The 20,757-nt window shown below is 34.4% G+C and overlaps 1 protein-coding gene across 1 annotated transcript in view; it reads right to left on the reverse strand.

Moving 5' to 3' along the window:
* Positions 1-20,757, reverse strand: part of LOC142983067 (lachesin-like) — a 124,954-nt gene that overhangs the window by 4,366 nt on the left and 99,831 nt on the right. The window contains exons 4-6 of the mRNA XM_076129885.1: positions 20,231-20,332; positions 11,664-11,772; positions 3,643-3,754 (exon numbers count right to left, since the gene is read on the reverse strand). Of these exons, the coding sequence (XP_075986000.1) occupies positions 3,643-3,754; positions 11,664-11,772; positions 20,231-20,332 (323 nt within the window). The remainder of the gene's footprint in view (positions 1-3,642; positions 3,755-11,663; positions 11,773-20,230; positions 20,333-20,757) is intronic.

The following is a 20,757-nucleotide window of genomic DNA, read 5'->3' on the forward strand; positions in this document are numbered from 1 at the left end:
CTTGGCATCGAATGCTCTGATGTATTTGAATGTGGTTCTACGCCCTACGGTCAAGGTTTCGTGTAAACTGTTTGGTCAGATTCGATTTTGGTGACAGTTGTTGTAGTATGAGATGTTTTCGTGGTCATTTTATGGGTGACATAGATTTGAGTTATGCATCTCTATGATTTAGAGGATATTTAAGCAAGTAAGTCGGTCCAGGTAGTTTTAAAAAGATCAGGAGCGAAGTACTCGTGACTGGCGGTCCAGTAAGACAAAATGTATGGATGTGAACGAGGCTAGGAAAGTTTGTAAGGATCGTACCAATTGGCGTTCTTTGGTATCTGCCTGACCCTATGAGGAAATTACGTAATAGATTATATTATGTATGTCCCTATATATTATTTCACTTAGTTTTGTCTTCAATAAAAAGATTATGTAACCAATACAGTCCTGAAAAATAACAATTTAATCAAGAATATGTAACTCCAAATTCGCTGTGTCGACATCTTTCTCGACAAAGGTCCCAGAAAGCGGTGTTCGAAAATAAATCAATCTAAACCTACCAACGAAACAGATTTAATACATACGCCGAAGTATATATCAAAGAATGTCTACAGAACTATACAAAATAGATTTTGCTCAGTGGTTTGCACAGAATAGGGTGCAAATTGGATTTCAGCGTTCATCAAGTCGTGTCACTGCTGAGCCAGCCCCGTTTGCCCCCCTCTTTCGATAACGTGGGAAAATATTCGGTTCACGCTTGACGTGAAAGACGTGATTGCAAAAATGTTGATATTTACATACTATTCCAAAAGAAAAAATAGTGCTTGATTTAGGTGTTACACAGGGTCGTATATTGGGACCTATACAAACATGAAAATGGTTTTCCTATTTTTCTCAACGAGAAAAGGATCTAATCATATTACACGCTGTTTGTTGCTTAGTTTCCATTCCCGGATCACAAAGTATTATGTATTATGTCGTGATCGCGACTTGTTTAGAAAGTTCATACAATATTTATTTTAAATTGGCTAACCTACTTAAGCAATTAAAGCGTAACAGACAGACGTACAGACAGACTTCATAATATCATAAAAAGTGTTAATGAGACGTTTGCTAGATATCATAATGACTACTTTCTTGGGAAAATATCTCTTAACAAATTTCGTAGTAACGAAAACTTTACTCCTTCATCGTCTCTCCAAGAATTTACTAAGTCCCTAATCCATATGACAAAATTGTCTTTAATTATGAATTACTCAAGTTTTAAACTGATTGCAGACTTCAAATATGCTACAGTTTTAAAACAGGTGTCTGTCTGGAAACTTCATTCAAGTATCAAGTTCATTTAAAACTAAGAATTAAGAACTTTGCAGAAGAATTTTGTGCTTTCTGCTAGAACAACAGACTATGTTACGAACTTAGTACGTAAATAAGTAAAAAAAAGTAGTTTTTAATTGTTTACAAAGTAGTAAAGTAAGCTCATGTCTTAAGTAAAGAATAAGTTTACTTTAATAAAGTTAAAAGTATAAGTCTGGAGTTAAAATAAAAAGAGCCAATGCTCTTTTATTCAGTTCTGTGATCTCATACTAATGTATGAGATCACAGAACTGAATAAAATATAATTTATGCTGAATAAATATTCTATGATAAGATTACAAAATTCTTGGGGCGGTTGGTAGTCTATCCGACTGCTAAGCAAGAAGCCCTTGGTTCGATTCCCGGGTCAATCTAAGAACTATTGGTACTTTCTAATTTCTTTTTTTTTGCAATATAGTAAGCCCAGAGATGGGTTACATGATTGGTAAATGGCATTAGCCTCGGCCCCTAATACATGAAGCTAACATTATTAATTTGGTAAAACATGGCTGTATTAGACCTCTGCCTGCACCTTCGGGTATAACAGGCTTGATATTATGTATGTATGTATAAATGCAAATCATAAATATGGGCTATATAAAACCTGAAATTCAGTTTAAAAAAAGCAAGCAGAGACAGTAAAGATTACTTTTTATCTGAATTCAAAGGGATAAGAAGTTCATTGTTTCGTGAATGACTTTTATTTTATTATGTTCAAAGTTAAACGAGTAATGACAAAGACGTTTGATGAATTTTAAACATCGCTATTAGTTTTTATATAGGCACTTTTATGTAGTACATTTTAAATGTAATTTTAAACCATTTATGTTAAATTTTCAACACATGTTGCGTTGAAATGAAACATTTATTATCAAATTTAGATTATATTATAGTCTTTTAAATGTAAATGTTTCGTTAGTTTATTTAAATATTTATGTTGCTTATAATCTGGTTCTATAGTAGTTGGACATAAAAGCGCTCTAGTATGTGAAGTGAAGAAATCAATATAAAATTCTATTTGGTCACAAAATATAGTGTGATATTTAAAATGTGTACTGTTGATTAATGTCAATCAAAAGACTTAATATTTAGAAGAAACTATTCATATTTATTTTCTATATCGTTTAACGGGCTCATAAAACGAGTTTTTAAATTAATAGTTTCTATCGACTACTGGCTAGCTAATGACAAATTTTTGAAGGAAAATTTGACCAGCGCATCTACCGGGCGCCATAGGAACTAATTATTAAGTAGGTGGGTACATTTCAAATGTCAAACTCTAGTCTCGTAACTCTAGAAAATTGACAAAGCTATTTCCCATTTAATCGTATTTAAAATTAGCATTACAAGGAAAGTAGTACATAATCCCAAACTCACAAATATTAGAAAAATAAGAGAGACGATAAAACCCATCCCAGTGGCGTACTTCACAATCAGAAAACGTTTTAAACTTCAGTTTGAATAGCACTTAAGTTTGAATTTGTCATCATTTACCCTGTTCACTGGAGAATTCTTTTATCAAGAACGTTTCTCAATATTTGATTCAAAATGCTTCCGTTGTATCCAAGAATTGTATTTTTGCTGCGGAAGAAATTACTGCGGAATACAATAATCGTGTATTTTGCAAGTTTCTGCAATCACCATTTCGCTGAGAGCGGTGGCTATTTCGTATTTCCTTTCTCACTACGACTTTTTCTGAATGACTTTTTTAAATGGAATGAATAAATGACGGCGTGTGTGGTGAGAGTAATCGTACGTTATTACGAATGCATGAAGTGATGTGGATTCGATTTTGCGACTGAAAAAAAAACGTATCAGCTGAGTGTGGGTTTATTCTATTTGATTATGTGTATTATTTTCAAAGTAATAATATGCGGCACTTTAGAAATGTTTACGCAAACCACCAAAAGAAGAGTAGTATATCCAGGACCGACAAGAAAATCAAAACATCTTTTACAACAGACTTTTATTATAGTCGTTACAATTATTGACTTTAACGCTATGACGCTACATTAGAAAGGAAAGAATAATTATTAGCCAAGAGAAAGGAAGTAACCAAACTCAAGCTTGTATTTTCAATGACTAAGTGTTTACATTGTATATCATATTTTCATAGCCAGCTAAAAACTAGTTGTTTTATGGAACCAAAATTTTCCAACAGAAAAAAGTGGATTGACGTTGACACTAGTCACTAGGTGGACTAATGACCATATTACTCGTAATGAATAGAACGGTTATGGAACGGTTATAAGAGTTTACTATTAAAACAAATCACAGTGTAGGGTCATGATGATAACTTACCAGAACACAAACGCTGGTGCTTCAGTCGTCTGAACGACGGAGCACTGCAGCCTCAGCGTGGACCCTGGCTTCAGGTACTTCTCTGTTGGCCCGGAGATCTGTGCTCGCGCCTCTGTGAAAGACAAGGACAGTTAGATATTGAAAATGTGGGAGTGAAAGAGAGAACACTAATTTTGTTGTTATATTTACTCCTTATAACATTTTAGTGTCCTTAAGTTGCATTTAGAATTAGGCTTTCATGATCAAATTGATTGTTCTGCGAAGTTTACATATCCTAAAAAGAATAAAAATTCTCAAATAAAAATTTAATAAAAAAAGTTATGTTAAATTATTTTTAGGGTGTTAGATCAAAAGTTCTATGCGATTTTTTAGACTGATTATTCTCTATAACAAATAATATAGCAGTTTTAAATCATTTTCTTGCGGCTATATTATTTATCGTCTGCATTAGCTACATTTAAGTATATTATGTTGCCGGAGGCCGATGGATGAGGGCGGCCCAGGACCGGTCCTATTGGCGCTCGATGGTATGATGGGGGAGGCCTTTGTCCAGCAGTGGACGATTCCCGGCTGAGATGATGATGATGATGATGAAGTATATTATACAAACAAGGTAACTTAAAATTTCATTCACGTTTAAGACCCATTACATTATATATATACATATACATATATACATGGACATGCATCCATTCTCCCAATAGTTCCCTTTCAAAAACGTTAATCTCATTCCTACCTATACTTTGTACCGGAATCTGAAAGGTACAAAACCATACTTTGTCACTTTCACACTTTATTCTTTAAACCAGTTCATTTTCAATATGACCACGTGTAAAACGGTTTACGATTCTTAGTTTTATCGCGTCTTTCAAGGAACAAATAAATTTTGCCACCAGTTAGCTATATTTACTTTGGCTTGAAAATGCTTTGAGCTGACTAATATTTGGAGTTTGCGGACGAATCTAGCCTTATCTGAGACTAGTGTGTACCAGTTTGGAAGATATTGTGACATCTATACTAATATTATAAAGCTGAAGAGTTTGTTTGTTTGTTTGAACGCGCTAATCTCAGGAACTACTGGTCCGATTTGAAGAATTCTTTCACTGTTAGATAGCCCATTTTTCGAGAAAGGCTATAGGCTATATATCATCACGCTACGACCAATAAGAGCAGAGTACCAGTAAAAAATGTTACAAAAACGGCGAAAATTTTAACCATTCTCTATTATGTGACGCAAGCGAAGTTGCGCGGGTCAGCTAGTCAAATATGAAATTTTAGTTTTGAATCATATTTTAGTAAGACTGAAAGTTAAAACACAATGCACAATATATAAGGAAGCTAGTGATGAGAGTGGTTGTTTTGTTATGTCCTAAATATGTAGATGTTGATGCTTTTATTCAATTAGATAGATTTTTGACTGTGTATACGATGTAGGCACCGTTTAGGTAAAGCACATTATTTAGAAAAGTACGAATATAATAATATTATTAATGTTACTCTAACTATTTAAGTGTATTCAAGTCTACTACCCAATTTACCCAAATAAGAGATAAATAATATAATTTTTTAACATCAATATTTTAATATTTCAATAATGTAATCTAAGTACCATCCTTAACGAGGGCAACCTTGACTTTATACCCTCTAAATCTGCTACAAAAATGCCCTAAACCCACCTATCATAGCAATAAAACATTTTGCCGTAATTAAAAAAATGTTCACTCAAAATATTTTTTGAAAGACATTTTTTACCAACATATAAAGCCGTTTCACCGGCTTGGCGTGTTAAAATTTGAAGGATTTTAATTATTTTCAACGTTATACCCTTTCGGACGGTCATTGTGGACCTCAGAGCCCCCATTTACATGTTAATATGTGATTAGGGTCTGTAAAAAGTATCATGTGTCCTCTGGGTGTTAGCAACGCAAATACCATACGAATTTGCAAACAAGGGTACCGATGTCTGTAAGAGATCAGTCAGGTGGAAGTCTACAATTTTCAAATGAAACAGTTGAAATTCGTAAATTCGTGACGACCGTTTTCTGTAGTTCGAATTTCAACTACTGTCGACTACCGATAACCGGCTTGCTATCGAGAAATGTTGTTTGGAAATTTGATCAGCGCCTCTATCGGGCGTCGTAGGAACTATTTTGGCAGTACATTTTAAATGTCAAACTTCCGACACTTTAAAGTACTACTGACTGTAAAGAATCGCGCTACTGGAAACTGTATTTGGTGACCTGGTTGACTTTAGAACGAATAATCCTAGCCTATTTTTAAAGCAAGGATTAAACAGACGCATATTTCATTTGTTCGAGATTTTGGTACTTCTTGAAATGACCGTAGTCTCAAACAGAATAATAAATCAGGCAGCCTGTTGTTTAAAAGTCAAATCTAAACCCCAGTTCCTATTTCCTACCACAATCAACAAACGAATAGTTAAGGAGAAATGTGTATAAAAACCTGATCAGCGCCTCTAGCGGGTGCCGTAGGAACTAATTGTTCAGTACATTTTAAACGTCAAATCTCGAAACTTGTTCTAAAGAGAATTGCGGTACAGGTCTTCATGAATCATGAATAATAATCATACACACCACGATTCAAACTACAGAAATAATTCATATTTCCATTTTAATACTCAATTCCATCATCGGCAGCCAGACAGTCTTTAGGACGTTGCATTCTAAGAACATTAAATTTCGTTTAACATCAAGTGGAAATTATTTCTGAGAAACAAGTTACTTGGAGCGCTGTTTAATGAGTTTAGACTGGAATGGCTCCTTGTTGCGCTTATGTTCTAAGAAATTAGTGAACATTCCAAACGTTTTCGTTGATGAAACACGTGGTTTTTGAGTTGATTTGTATATTTTGGTTAATTATGTGATTATATTAACTTTGTTTTATTAAGAAATTATGGCTTTGCTTACCGTAGCAAAGTTTTAAAATGTACTGCAAGAATAGTTTTTACGACGTCCGCTAGAGGCGCTTATCAATGCTTCTCACATTTTTTTTCGATAGCTTGCCGGTAGTCTATTCTCGATAGAAGTAGAGAATCGGGCTACTGAACTACATACATATTTCACATTCGAAAATTCAATAAAAATTTAAGAATTTATTAATACGTGATCGATTTATAAAAAAAAAATTGTAAATTGTTTGTTGCCTGAATTTTTGACTGAGTTATTCTTGGTACAATAGTTTAAAATAAAATCAATTGGTCTTCTTCGAATTGTGACATTAAATATCGAACTATTGCATGTACATTCTCTAAGTCTCAAAAATAGGTAGTAAACAGTTCTGACCAAAATCTAAACTGATACACTGAAACCTTCGCAAAGAGAAGAAAAGAAACTCATAGAAAATACAAGGAAAACTGAGTTCCGCAGAATATGAGACAAATATCCAGGAAAAATACCAATAATTTTTTTTACATTACATACGACTCAAACAATACAAACAAGTAAAAAATGCACTTCTTTTTCGAATTAAAGATTAGAATAGTAAAATATCCTAAAATCCCTCTTAAGACTTTTAAAACAAACTAACACTCCCAAAGAAGTCGTTTGCCAAAAATATAATTACAGCAGATGATAGAAGCGAGCATTAAGGTGAATAAACCGGGAAGTGGAGCAATTTATATGTTAATATGGAGGAGTAAAAAATTTCACGGCTCCTCTGAGGACATGTTTAAATTTGTGGCAGGTGTGAGCCAAGTGGTAGGGAGTTACGTCACACACTTGCTTCGTATTAATGAGGAACGTCTCATATTCTTGATATATTTTCGGTAAGTGGTTTTGATACTTTAGTTAGATTTCGAGCTGGGGTAGTAATTTTGATACTAGGAGGGTCTCTAGGATTTTAAATCCTAATTTAAGTTTGAAGCATAAGGCTTGCTGCTTTTTGGGCTGATTACGTACAACTAAATAATAAAGTGATTTAATCCGTTTTTAGTTACAAATATATCTATACTAATATTACTAATTACTAATTACTAATATAATAAAGCTGAAGAGTTTGTTTGTTTGTTTGATTGTTTGTTTGTTTGAACGCGCTAATCTCAGGAACTACTGGTCCAATTGGAAAAATTCTTTCAGTGTTAGATAGCTCATTTATCGAGGAAGGCTATAGGCTATATAACATCACGCTACGGTCATTAGGAGCGGAGTAGCAACGAAAAATGTTACAAAAACGGTGAAAATTTTAACGGTGACGCAAGCGAAGTTGCGCTGGTCAGCTAGTTCTAGAATAAGGTTGAAAGTATAAAATATTTAAGGTTTATCACCAAGTAGCTTTAATAAGAATATATTTTATTGTTTAGTTAATAATCTAAAAATCTAAATGAGTTCTTTTATGCATAGACTTTTTATAATTTATTGAAGATCTTAATAGCAACAATGATAACCTATATACCTGTATAGTTTTACTCTTAAAATACGGTCCTTATACATTCATTCATACTCAAAAAAAAACCAAAATGTTCACCGCATTTTTGTTTAAAATTACTAAAATACTTTACAGTTTATAAACTCGAATAGTTTATAAATTCTGCATTTAAATGTCGGTCACACAAACATAGCTTGCAAGACGTGAGTAATAAAGTTGACAACTTATTCCCGATTTAAAACAAATCTGACGTGAAACCACATCTAGTCCCAGATTATTTAGATTTATAGACTTCACAGTTTTACGTTGCCACTCAAACTTTATAGTTTAGAATAAATGTTTATGCTTTCAGTTCGTAAAATTCGTTGAGATACGAATCAATATGTGGTTGAACTTCTTTATATGTTTCACAATTTTAGATAAATATTGAAGAAACACACAATCACAATTTTAGATAAATATTATTATTAAGATAGTCAAATTTCTACATGATTGAAATTGGAGTGAAAGATGTAAATCCATTTTTAATGCTATGGGTGCTAAAAAATTTACTACGCATGCGAATAAAGAAAAAACGAAACAGGAAAGTATCAAAATTTTGCTGAAGCGCCATTGATGCAATCAATATATTGACGTTTTTTGAAGCGCAGTGGTTAAGTATTTCAAGGGTGGCTGCGGGTTCGATATCCGAACAAATAATTATTCATTCCACAAAAATTTTTTGAGTCTGGTTGTATTTGGTGTCCTTTGCCTTCTTTGTCAAAAAACAAAATAAGAAAGAAGAAAGTTATATCCATTGAAACTGGCAAAAATGAGTGCAAAAATCTAATTTCATTTGTCATCCTTAAAAAATTGCAATGCATCGTACAATGTATTAAAATTTTACTCAATTTCCTTTAAATTTAAGATAACGAACCATTTTAAATAATCAAAAGATCTAAACTAATCTAGATTAGTAAATATTTGAAGCTCAACGAATTGGAAAGTTATTTTTTCATTTTAGTTTGTTTCCGACTTCTACAAAAGATTCGCTCGAGTTTAAATTACGTTTCGTTCACTAGACTTTTAATAAGAGAATAACATTATTGAGAACGAACTCAAAGTCAAGGCTTGAATATTTATAATTGAGAAGACTTGGTTAAAAAAACTTGAAATATTCTTTAAAGAAAATGGGACCTGGGATGCATATTTGTGTTTCAAAAGAATTTTCAAACAAACCGGTCACGGATGGAGATGACTCCGAGACAATAATATCTATTTTAGATTTGATTAAAGACCTAACGGCGAGGCCACAACACTCCATTGTGTCGACGCATCGCAGTAAAATTAACGTCACGCTGTAACCTTCTAAACTTCTTCATCCTTTGCGATCCGCAGCTCGATTCTCTACTATTAACAACTATCGAAAATTGGTTACCGAGATATTTCACACGAAAGTGTCTTAGCACCTCTACCGGGCTCCGTCAGAACTATTTTGCCAGTACATTTTAAATGTCATACTCTCGATACTCGACTGTACCGATTATAAAAAACTCCGCTACTGTTTCCATGCCACAAAATACTAATGACATTAGATACCATATTTCTGCGGTGACGAATTTTTCAATCCACTTTTCCTAACTAAAGACTTTTTAATTAACGATATAATTTTTTGATATAAAAAGATGTCATGCTCAAAAGTCAGTGGTATTTGATCGCCACGTGAACCAAACAAAAGAATATTACCACGTGTCACGCTCATATGATTCAAAGGGTGAACCTTTTGAATTTTTACACTATCAATCATACAACCAAAAAAGTTTTAAAAAGTTCTATCAAAAAGCCTTTATGTTATACTCTTTTCTAATCCCAACTTCGTCTACAGCTAACACAGGCATTTTCAATTAGTTTTCGTTGAAAACGAATATATTTTTCTGCGAAACATAGGGACGTTTACCAAAAAAATAGAAGGGAACCATTTGATCCGTTGCTGACACAGAATCTCAGGTAAAAAATGTAGTCGGACATTTGATAAAATTCTCCGTTTCAGAATGTGAAACTCTTTTCGACGGACTACGGATATTTTGACTGTTCAAAGCTTAGGAACGAGTTGAGGATTATATTACATGTTAACAATTTTAATTGCCTTTGTTGGGCGATCGGTAGTGCATCTGACTGCTGACGAGATGATCACGACAGTGCTATCAGTATTTTTCTAATTTGTACTAGATTAATCTCAATCCGGAGTTGGGTAACAAGACTCAGTCTTTTTCTAATTAATTGATTAGATTATTTTCAATAGTAATCCGAAGTTGAGTTACGTGCCCGATATATGGGATAAGATCGCCCCTCATTACACGGTACTAATATTGCGAACGTCGAAACGCGGGTATATTCCAAACACCTCTCCCTAAACTTTTGAGCAACGGAAAATTTATTACCAAATTGAACTATTAACCAACTTTTGAGAAATATTCTAGCAAAATTAGAAGAAATCGAATCGTGACATAGAAAATATAAGTAATCGTATATACTAAATACCACATAGGCAGTATCTACATTTCATATTTGAATAAACCGTCTGCACAAAAAATCTTTGAAACAAAGAAACATTTTACTTTTTAAACGAAACCATTTTCTGTGAAAAGCAACAGAAAATTTGGGAACGAAACACGCATGGCGTTCGACAGCAAGAGAATTGTACGATGACGGTGTTATTTATAGAATCCCTTTCGGAAAACCTTTCCCAGTACAAGGGCGAACACCCTGACAGTTATGTGATTTATCTTCCTTCAATTTAACTTTTTATCTCATGTGGAAATCTGTTGGAGCCGTGGTTAGTGACGTTCAAGTTTTGGGATGTATAAAGCGGCGAATTTATTTGATTTAGGGACGGTTTTGATAATGGCTTCAAGTGTTTTAAAGCAATTTAGTATGATATTTTGTATTATACTAAATAAATAAATATCATTGGATATCATTGGACAACTCACACACGGTCATTTGATTCCAAACTAAGCAGAGCTTGTACTATGGTAACCAAATAACTGATAAACATACTTATATACTTCTAAATACATACTTAAATAGATAATTCACAACCAGGCTCAGAACAAATACTCGTGCTCATCACACAAAGATTTGTCCCGGGTGGGATTCGAACCCACCACACGCGGCGCGACGGTTGTTGCGGCGAGGTGACCGCTTCAACCACTGCGCCAAACGTGCAGTTATACTTCTAATAATCTTTCAATAAACTAGGCTTAAGGTTGTATTTAGTCTAACTATACTGAGTTTTGCTAGAAAGTTTAAAATAATGTTAGGTTTGGGATTATTAGTTTGTAATTATATTTTTTGAGTTCATGGCCAATTAATTGTCTTACTATCAGCATATTTTCCATTTAATAGCACATCAGTACAGTACCACCAAAAATCTAGAAAATTGTTAAATCATTAGAAGGTTATAAAGATCGCTTGGCTAAGCTATTAATAACAAAAGTTATGTTTTTTTTTGCGCACCAATAAAATACCTCAACTGCCATACAAATACAGTAAAATAGACAACAAGACCCCCAAAAATACACTCCAACAATAATTCCACCAAACTCGTAACATCTTGAACAAAATAAAATGTAAAGTATCAAGAAGTTTCCACTCACCGACGACGTCAAGTCTCAAGAAGATGCTGGTCGGCGGGTGCGACGACACTTGACACTCGTAGATGCCAGCGTCGCGTTTCTGCACAAATCTCACTTTCAACGTCCAGTCCTGCAACGGAAGATTCTTTTAATTGTGAGGTATTTTATTTGAATAGTACTTTTATGTGTTGGTACTAATTTTAATTCTGTTAGCTCTCTGTTCTGTTGTTGTTGTGTTCTGTAAAATGAGCAGTGATAGCCGAGTGGTTTAAGTTGACCCCTCCCACGCAAGTGGTTACAGGATTGAATCTGAGGCAACACACCAATGACTTTTCGAATTGAGGGCACGCAAAGTCCCCAACCCGCACTTGGCCTGCGTGGTGGACTCCAGGCCTAACTCTTCCACCTTCGTTTAGGAGTAACCTTTGCCCTGCAGTGAGACTGGAATGGGTTAAAGAAAAAGCTCCCTGTTTCCATTTTCCGAGCGTGTTACGTCGTACTCCGGCGACATCGATCAATTGTCTTAGCGAGTTTCTTTTATTGGTCAGATGAGTACTTAAAACTTTATGTGTTCCACTACCGGGCAAAGGCTTCCCCTTTTTTCCAAATCCGTCTGTTTTGTGCCATGCCACACGATTCCTGACCCGTAATGGTGGTCCAGGTTACTGCTTTCTAAAAAGACCTGACTTCAGCTTACGGATTGTGCTAAATTCTTATAAATACTTGGAATTTGACTTATATTCGGTTTTTATTTATAGATGAAATCGATGGGGAATGCATTTTATGCCATATTCCGCCTATGTATGTACCGTTGAGTTGAAGTAGAGTTTGCAAATATATGAATATTATTCGAATATTCGGACTATTTTTCAGGCAATATTCGAATAGTACCTATGCGAATATTTGTCCTAGATTGAAAATTTTATTTATTACTAGCTGACCCGGCAAACGATGTTTTGCCATAAAAATTAAAAAAAAGTTTCACTTAGGGGCATGAAAAATAGATGTTGGTCGATTCTCAGTCCTACTCAATATGCTCACAAAATTTCATGAGAATCGGTCAAGCCGTTTCGGAGGAGTATCAATCACTCAACGAAAACTGTGGCGCGAGAATTTTATTTCATAGATTATATGAATACTACTTGTATTTGGTTGAAGTTGTTTCGGATACTATATAATCCTGTTTAAAATACAAATTGTCAACAAAAAGTATCAAGCTTTTTTCCAGACTATAAACTACAGCATTTTTCAGAGTTATTTTTAGCAAAACATTTCAGAATATAAAAAAGCTTACGTTTAGACACAGATTTGACCCGACAACAGGCCGAGTGATTTAAATATAACCTGACATGTTTTTAGCAAATATTTAGGGTCGCAAAATGGGGTACGCATCCAAATATTTTTGTTTACCGAAATATTCACAAAGAAACATTTCATAAGCGTGTTTTTTTTTCAAAGATTTGTTGATGGAAATTGCAATACCTTTGCGTTGTTTTAGGTTAAAACAGTATGTGTTTACGTTAAAAAAGACCCTTTAATGTTTTGTGAAAGACCGGGAATTTTAAAAACATTGTTGGTCAACGTTTTTATAAAAATATTGGACGTACAATGAGTTTTTTGGCCGTCGTGTTTAATCTGTGCGGTGATACTGGTTTGTGTATATGACAGCTTGCTATTTATTTTTATTTTTAGGACTCAGGAGAGCTAGGTTGGAAAAAATAAGTTTTTTTTATTTTGTACGTAAATTTTGCCCACGAGTTTGGCCATTTTCATAAATATTCTGTTGTAGAGTAAAAAATTACCAAAATTCTTATAAAAAATTTAAAAATAAGTTTTAAATACCTCAACGTTTATGGATATATTATTATGGAGGGACTAAAATCTATACTGATTGTTGTCAATTAAGATATCGCCAAAGACCATCGAGTGGCTTCAACAACTTTGACGCTAGATGTACCACTATAGGGAAAAGAACCTAATTTTACTTCAAATGTTCCATTATATATTTCCCGAACGTATTTCTGTTTTCTCCTAAATTAAACTAAAATACAAGTACATTGACATTTTAACAGCAGTTCATTAAACGTGCTCGTGATATGAGACCTTAGACGAATGATTTAATTAATTTCAGCCTCGTTGCGGCTCTTTACGGCACTTGTGGTCATGGGCGTACTACGATATTAAACCTACGTAACACATTACTATGGGTTTTACTACTGTAGTTAACGTTAGATTTTTTGTTCGCCTGAAAGAAGTAAGTGGTATTTGAATGCAAACATTCGCTTCCTATGCAAGTGGTGAAACTTCAGAACGATCCAACAATGTTTTTTTGATGTAATCTGTCTATAAAAATGAATTAATACCATTAATGGTTGTCATCATCGCTTAGCCTTTCTTCCAAACTATGTTGGAGTCGGCTTCTAGTCTCGCCGGATGCAGTTGAATACCGGTGTTTTATATGAAACGACTGCCTATAACCTCGCCTGCCTACTGACCTCCACAACCCAGTTTCCTATAATAATAATAATAATAATAAAAAAATAGTTTATTATCTCTCACAAAGGTGAAGTACATAATTCACTTATAACAAGCCTTAAAACTAATACCTTAGTGAGAGCTGGAGTCTGTACTAGGCTTGACACCTGTGTTACAAATCTCCAGGCTCCCTCCTTTCCGGTTACAAAAGTTAGGTTTACAATCACAGATGTAAATAATGTACTTACAGAATGTTATAGATGGTGAAGTCACAGGTTATATAATGCAAGAGATTAACTAATGTGAGTGGTGTGTGTGTGTATGTGTGTGTGTGTATGTGTGTGTGTGTGTGTATGTGTGTGTGTGTGTGTGCGCGCGTTTGCGCGTGTACTTGTGCGAGTGCCTGTGCATGTGCGTGTGTGTGTGCGTATACAAGTTCGAGTGCGAATGCGTATGTGTGTGCATATGTGTCTCTGTGCCCGAACCGTTTATGCTAGAAAATGTGTTGAAAATATTTTAGTATTATTTTGTAATGAAAAGGACCTGTTCAGTTTCTTCATAATCAAGGTCACTAAGCCATTTCGTTACTGCTGCTTTGCACTCTTTTCTAGTCATGGGATACAGACTTAGAATTTTGTTTACCTTATTATATACATAAGAACCAAGGAAGTAGTAACATCTTTGGGCCAAGCTTGTTTTTACCACAATCGGTGGGTGGACTTGGTGTTTTCGACGTACAGAGATTTCTTTTGCGGGGTCGTAAGAAGTGAGAGAATGAGTCATAAGAATAAGATTAAGAATAAATAGTTTCCGGACCGAGAGAATATTACACTTTTTGCACAAATCTGTTGTTGGAAACCGAAATGGAAGCCTCCACCCAACCTTTAGCACTGCTCTTTGAGCACGTTCTAGTTTTAAGAGATAAGTCTTATGTGCTCCTCCCCAGGCGACGATACAGTATTGCGTGATAGATTGGCAAAGAGCCAGATAAGTGGTGTAAAGGATTTGTGTATCGACTATAGGGCCAAGAGTTTTGAAGATATAGATTAGTTTCCGCACTCTAATCGTAAGTAGGTCTATGTGTTGATGGAAGGATAGGGCATCATCAATTAGTATCCCCAGATATTTAACACAGCTTGTTTGGGATAGAGAGGGACAGTTACATGAACGATGACAATGAGGATTACTGGAGTGGGCAATGATAGAGTTGGATGAAGAATTTAAGTTATTGGGTTTCTTTAATGAAAAAGTGAGGTAGGTAGTTTTATCAACATTAAGGGTGAGTTTATTAGAAGCTAACCAATCAGTAACAGTACTAAAACTAGATTGAGCGGTCTGAAATGCTGAGTCCCAGGAGGCTCCGAAGGATATGAGGGCAGTATCATCGGCATAAGTAAAGATAGTGGTGTTGCAAAGTTGAAGCTGACAAAGATCGTTGATATAAAGTAAGAATAGTGTAGGCCCGAGGATACTGCCTTGGGGGACACCATAGGATATAGAAAGTTCCTCACTATAGTAATCGCTAATTTTAACGTACTGCTTCCTATTCGTAAGATAACTTCTGAAGAGGGAGAGCTGGTTACCTCTTATTCCAACTTTTTCTAATTTAGCTGTTAGGATAGGAACAGAAATAGTGTCGAATGCCTTTGCGATATCTAGAAAGACTCCAACAACCTTCTGCTTCCTGTCAAGCTTAGCGACAACTTCGTTAGTAAGATCCAGTACCGCTTGTGTTGTAGAAAGACCAGTACGAAAGCCATATTGGCGAGGAGACAGAAATTGGGTTTGTTCGAGAAATTTCACCAGCCTATTGTTCATTAATCTTTCTAGCAGTTTGGAAAGCGTGGGAAGAATAGAAATTGGTCTGTAATTGTTTGGAAGGTCTCTGTCACCTCCTTTATGGATGGGATGAACTTCTGCAACTTTGAATGCTTCCGGGAATGTACCTGTGTTAAAAGCTAAATTACATATGAATGTAATTGGTGAAACCAAAAAGTTTTTGAATTTTTTGAGTAGGTTGCCAGAGATATTATCGTTCCCAACTGCACAGTTACTTTTAAGGTTCATTATGAGAAGCTCCATTTCAGCCTCGTCTGTTTCCAAAAGTGCTAGTGTGTGTTGGTGATAAGGAAGATCATTAGCCGGGTTAGAAGTTGTATACACAGTAGATGACTTTTCTGCGAGTGATCGTCCTACATTAGCGAAGTAGGAATTAACTTCATTTACCGAGCGTTTTGGATCTATTGACGACAGGAGCTCAATAGGTTGTGAGGTATCTTTTTTTGAGTGCGTGATAGATTTTATAGCTTCCCAGACTTTTTTAGTATTACCCTTTGCTTTGTTTATTTGGTTTTTATTATAGTTCATTTTTATGTTCTTGATTAAATTACAGCAATAATTTCTGTACCTTGTATATGTTAGTTTTAGAATTTCATTATTAGGATTGCTTTTAAGTTTTAAATGTAGGTTGTCTCTATTGCGCAGGCATTTTAGTAAACCAGGAGTCATCCATGGATTTTTAAGCCTCTTACGGTTTGGCACAGATTTTGAAACTGTGTTTGCTGTTATAATCGTGTTTATGGTATTAATAAAGTAATTTGTTGCTTCATTTACATCCTGGTAATTATACACAGGGGTGAAGTCAGTATTGATCATGTCCGATTCCATAGTTTCAAAATTAATGGTTTTTATAGTTTTGTAATTAAAGGAGGAGTTGTTAGAGAATTGTTTAGAACAGAGAAAAAATAGGAGTGTGTCATGATCGGTGATAGAAGTATTTGCTACATAACAAAAAGCTCGTAATTTGGTTTTTAATATTAAGTGATCAAGACAGGAGCGATTGAGTCTCGTGTAAAGTGTGTGAGCAGGTAACATTCCGTGATACGCCATCATATTGAGATAATCATAAGAGCGAGAGTCGTTATTAGTTTCTGAGATATCGATATTAATATCACCCGTTAATATAATGTTTTTAAAGGATTTGTAGGATTCAAGAATCTCATTTAACGAAGTCATAAACGATGAAACGTTTTGATTCGAAGGGGAGCGATAGATGGCTATCACTACCGTGTCGTTATTTATCGTAAGAGCTAAGCAGTTTGCATCTAGAACAAGGGGTTCAGAGGAAGAGATCTGAAGATTGTTACTGTAGTACACTACTACCCCTTCATTCTGTGAACTTAGTCTACTGGTTGCAGCGGAAGAGTACCCAGGTATTGGTGGTAATTGAGGTGAGTTTTGTAACCAGCATTCTGTGAGAATCAAGAGATCCCATGATACGTTGCTTCTTTCTACAAGACTGAGTAAACCATCAAAATTTTTATTGATGCTCCTGATATTTTGACAGAGAAGTGTCAGTGATTCCCCATGCGAGCGAGCTATGTTAGGGCAATCCTCAATTATACAAACCGATGAATGAGCCACTGAAATGTGATCTAAATCCTGGGTTATAACACGATATCCTTCGGTAAGACTGGTTGTCAGACTTTCAAGCTTCTGACTACTGTTATCTTCGAAAATGACAGCAATTTAACGTGCCTTCCGAAACACGGAGGAACTCGATATGTATGAGATGGTCACCCATCCACAGAACAACCTCGGCAAGCGTGGCTTAACCTCAGAGATCGACCAGCGTGGCTGGTGTTAACTATTAACACCATTTATGGTTGTAATAGAAAAAAAAAGGTATGTTTAGGAAACTTCGCATGGTTAAGTTGAATAAACTTGAGTTTCTTTAAAAAGTAAGTAGTTCTTAAAAGATTGCAAAGCTCTTAATTAAATTGGTTTGATCTGCAAGGTATTCTATTTAATTCATCTTTTATTCTACAATAGTAGACATTGTCGCTAGCGTTTTCCTTCCTTGTAAATCATGGTAGCACGACGCAAAAAGCATATAAGTATATAGCAGTATAAATCGTTACGTTGTCTTACCCCGGGGGCATTCGAAATTGAATAAATCCGAATACTGGGCTCATTTTCTTGAGTCCGCAATTCTCGAGTGGTTTTGTACCAAATTTTTGTGGAATAAGAACCATTTTTATTGTTTCTGTTTCTCTATTTTGTATGTAAGAAAAGAATAGGTTATTTTTGTAGTCAATCATCGAATTTGTAAGGTAATGTAGTTTGTACAGAAATGTTATGTATTAAAATTAGATTCGCGAATATTTTTTTATGATAATCTTTAGTTTGAGAAATTTATATTAAAACTATATTCAATGTGATACAATATAAACTCTATATTGTTAAAAATATTGCATTAAGAAATCAAAAATGTAATTTTGTCGAATCTATAAAATAATATTAGATCTGGATTTTTATTTCATTTCTTTAGGTAGCCCTTCTATATAATCGAAACGTAAACTAATAATAACAAATAAATAAAAGCGTTTGACGATATTTAGTCATTTTGTTACAGCTTTATCTTTATGATCCCATACATAATTACTTCATTTTGTATGAGACATTATAGGAGATACGGAACAAAATAGCCCGGTAGCTCGCGTGTCAAAAAAGTAAATTTTGATCTTCTGTCAATTATTTTTTTATGAAATTTATCTTATAGTTCTAGTCGAATAAAGAAATGTTACGCTAAATATACGAATTATTATGCAATGTAAACATAAATCAATATAATTTGGCTACAATCCCATATGGTCAGGCCATCATTCAATACGTTATTGGTATAGGAAGCGGGCATCGATCGTTCACGCGGTTAGCCAAAGTTGCCAGAGCCAAACTTGGACGTTTGACCGATGTTACAACTTTGAGGCTACAACAGTTTGAGGCCCTAATGTAAGTGATGTTGTTCAAGATTGATTGACAATATTGTGTTAAGTGTTGTAAAAGTGTGAAATATTGTTTTAGAAAAAGGATTGCCAAATACTTTTGAAGGGAAAAATAATATGTGAAAAGGACGAAGTCAACATTTTATAGTGATCAGGGTCTCCGGTCGGTCATGTTAAATAAACTACTGAATGTAACTGACATACACAAAAAAAGTAGTTTTAAAGCCCGAAAATTTAGTTTTTGTTTGTTACTTAATTAGACACAACATCTGACTGCTAAGATTTCTATTTAAAAAACATGATTTTTATGTGGGTTTATATGAAATCTATACGTAGATATTTAATTTTCCCAACTAGGGTCCTAAATCACCTAAGTACTATCCGCCTTCAGTAGCGCGATTCTCTACAGTCGGTACTGTCGAGTATCGAAAGTTTGACATTTAAAATGTACTGTCCAAATTGTTCCTACGACGTCCGTTAGAGGCGCTAATTTATAAAAAAATTCTCGATAGCTTGCAAACTTACATCAATCCTTAAAAAGGCGCTACTTTGTCGTTTTTTTATTGAATTCGAAATTAGATACGTCAGTACTCAATGTAATTTCTAAAACTCTTATCTCCAGTAATTTCATCACAACAAATTAAGACATAAACATCAAATCTTAACGACAAAGCTATTAACAATATGAGTTATATCGTTCAGATTGTAGTACAATATAAGTCATTAGTTAGAGATAAACACTGCATTGAAGGGTTAATTGAAATTGAGTTTGATCTCGTATCTTGAGTGCTGAGTGTTTGAGTTCTAGATTACAAAGTCTTGGGATGTGAAGATTGATTTGCTATGGGAATGTTAGTGCTGTTTCATTTAAGAAAGTTATGGTTTTGTCATTGATTTTATTTGATAAAAGCGTAGGTTTTTCAAGTGAAAAATGCTGTAGTTTTTAGATTGTAAACGTCCTTAAAGAGGAACAAAAAGGTGTCATGGCCTTTGAGTTGTTATTATTTTAAGGTTATTTTGTATAATTTTTGGTAATAACAAACGCTTTACTATTCTGAGCTCGATAACATTGCATATAAGAGTAAATTTTCTTTAATCTCTTTTACAATAAGATAAATAAATCTGCTTTTAAATGATGCTGCCAGTCTTCTAGACACGTTACCCGAAGACAGCGATATGGAAATATACTACGATGATATTATTTGTTTAAAATTTGGTATATAGTTAGTTAAAAGAAAAATTTCAAGAACTTTTTTTTTGTATGATTATTGGGTTTAGAAGTTTTTTCTTTGCTATTTTAATACACGAACATCTTCGTGTAGTGCTTACCTCTGAATGTTGTAAATGTATGGCTTGAAATCGCTGATCTGAACTGTATGTCGTTAGGCCGACTGTTAATAAGTGGTAGTCTTTTCTTCTTATCCATGATACCTGAAACAAAAGAAATAATTATAAAATAACAATGATTGTTTTTAAAAAATATCCTGTGTTTAACTGGACAGATGACCATTTACAGAGAAAATCTTATGGAATAGAAACACGTAAAACCGACATTTGGAATTACCAGCATCAATATTGTTAAGAACGCGTTTGAAATTTCAAGTAAGAGGGTTTTTTCATCAAAAGGCCAATTTAGATTTATTTTTATTTATTTTATTTTATTTTATATCGGTAGCGGAACTTTTCAGGCAAAGAGTACTGTGAAAAGAAGCATATGCAACTATTTTCATCAAGAAGGTGCGTAACCAGAGTAGAAAAAAACGAATTTATTAATCAAGTCCTCAACCCGCACTTGACCAGCATGATGGACTCAAGGCCTAACCCCTCTTTCGTTCGGGAGACTCTTGCCCAGGAGT

The sequence above is a fragment of the Anticarsia gemmatalis genome, chromosome 23 (genome assembly GCF_050436995.1).
Source record: "Anticarsia gemmatalis isolate Benzon Research Colony breed Stoneville strain chromosome 23, ilAntGemm2 primary, whole genome shotgun sequence".
In the NCBI taxonomy this organism is placed as follows: domain Eukaryota; kingdom Metazoa; phylum Arthropoda; class Insecta; order Lepidoptera; family Erebidae; genus Anticarsia; species Anticarsia gemmatalis.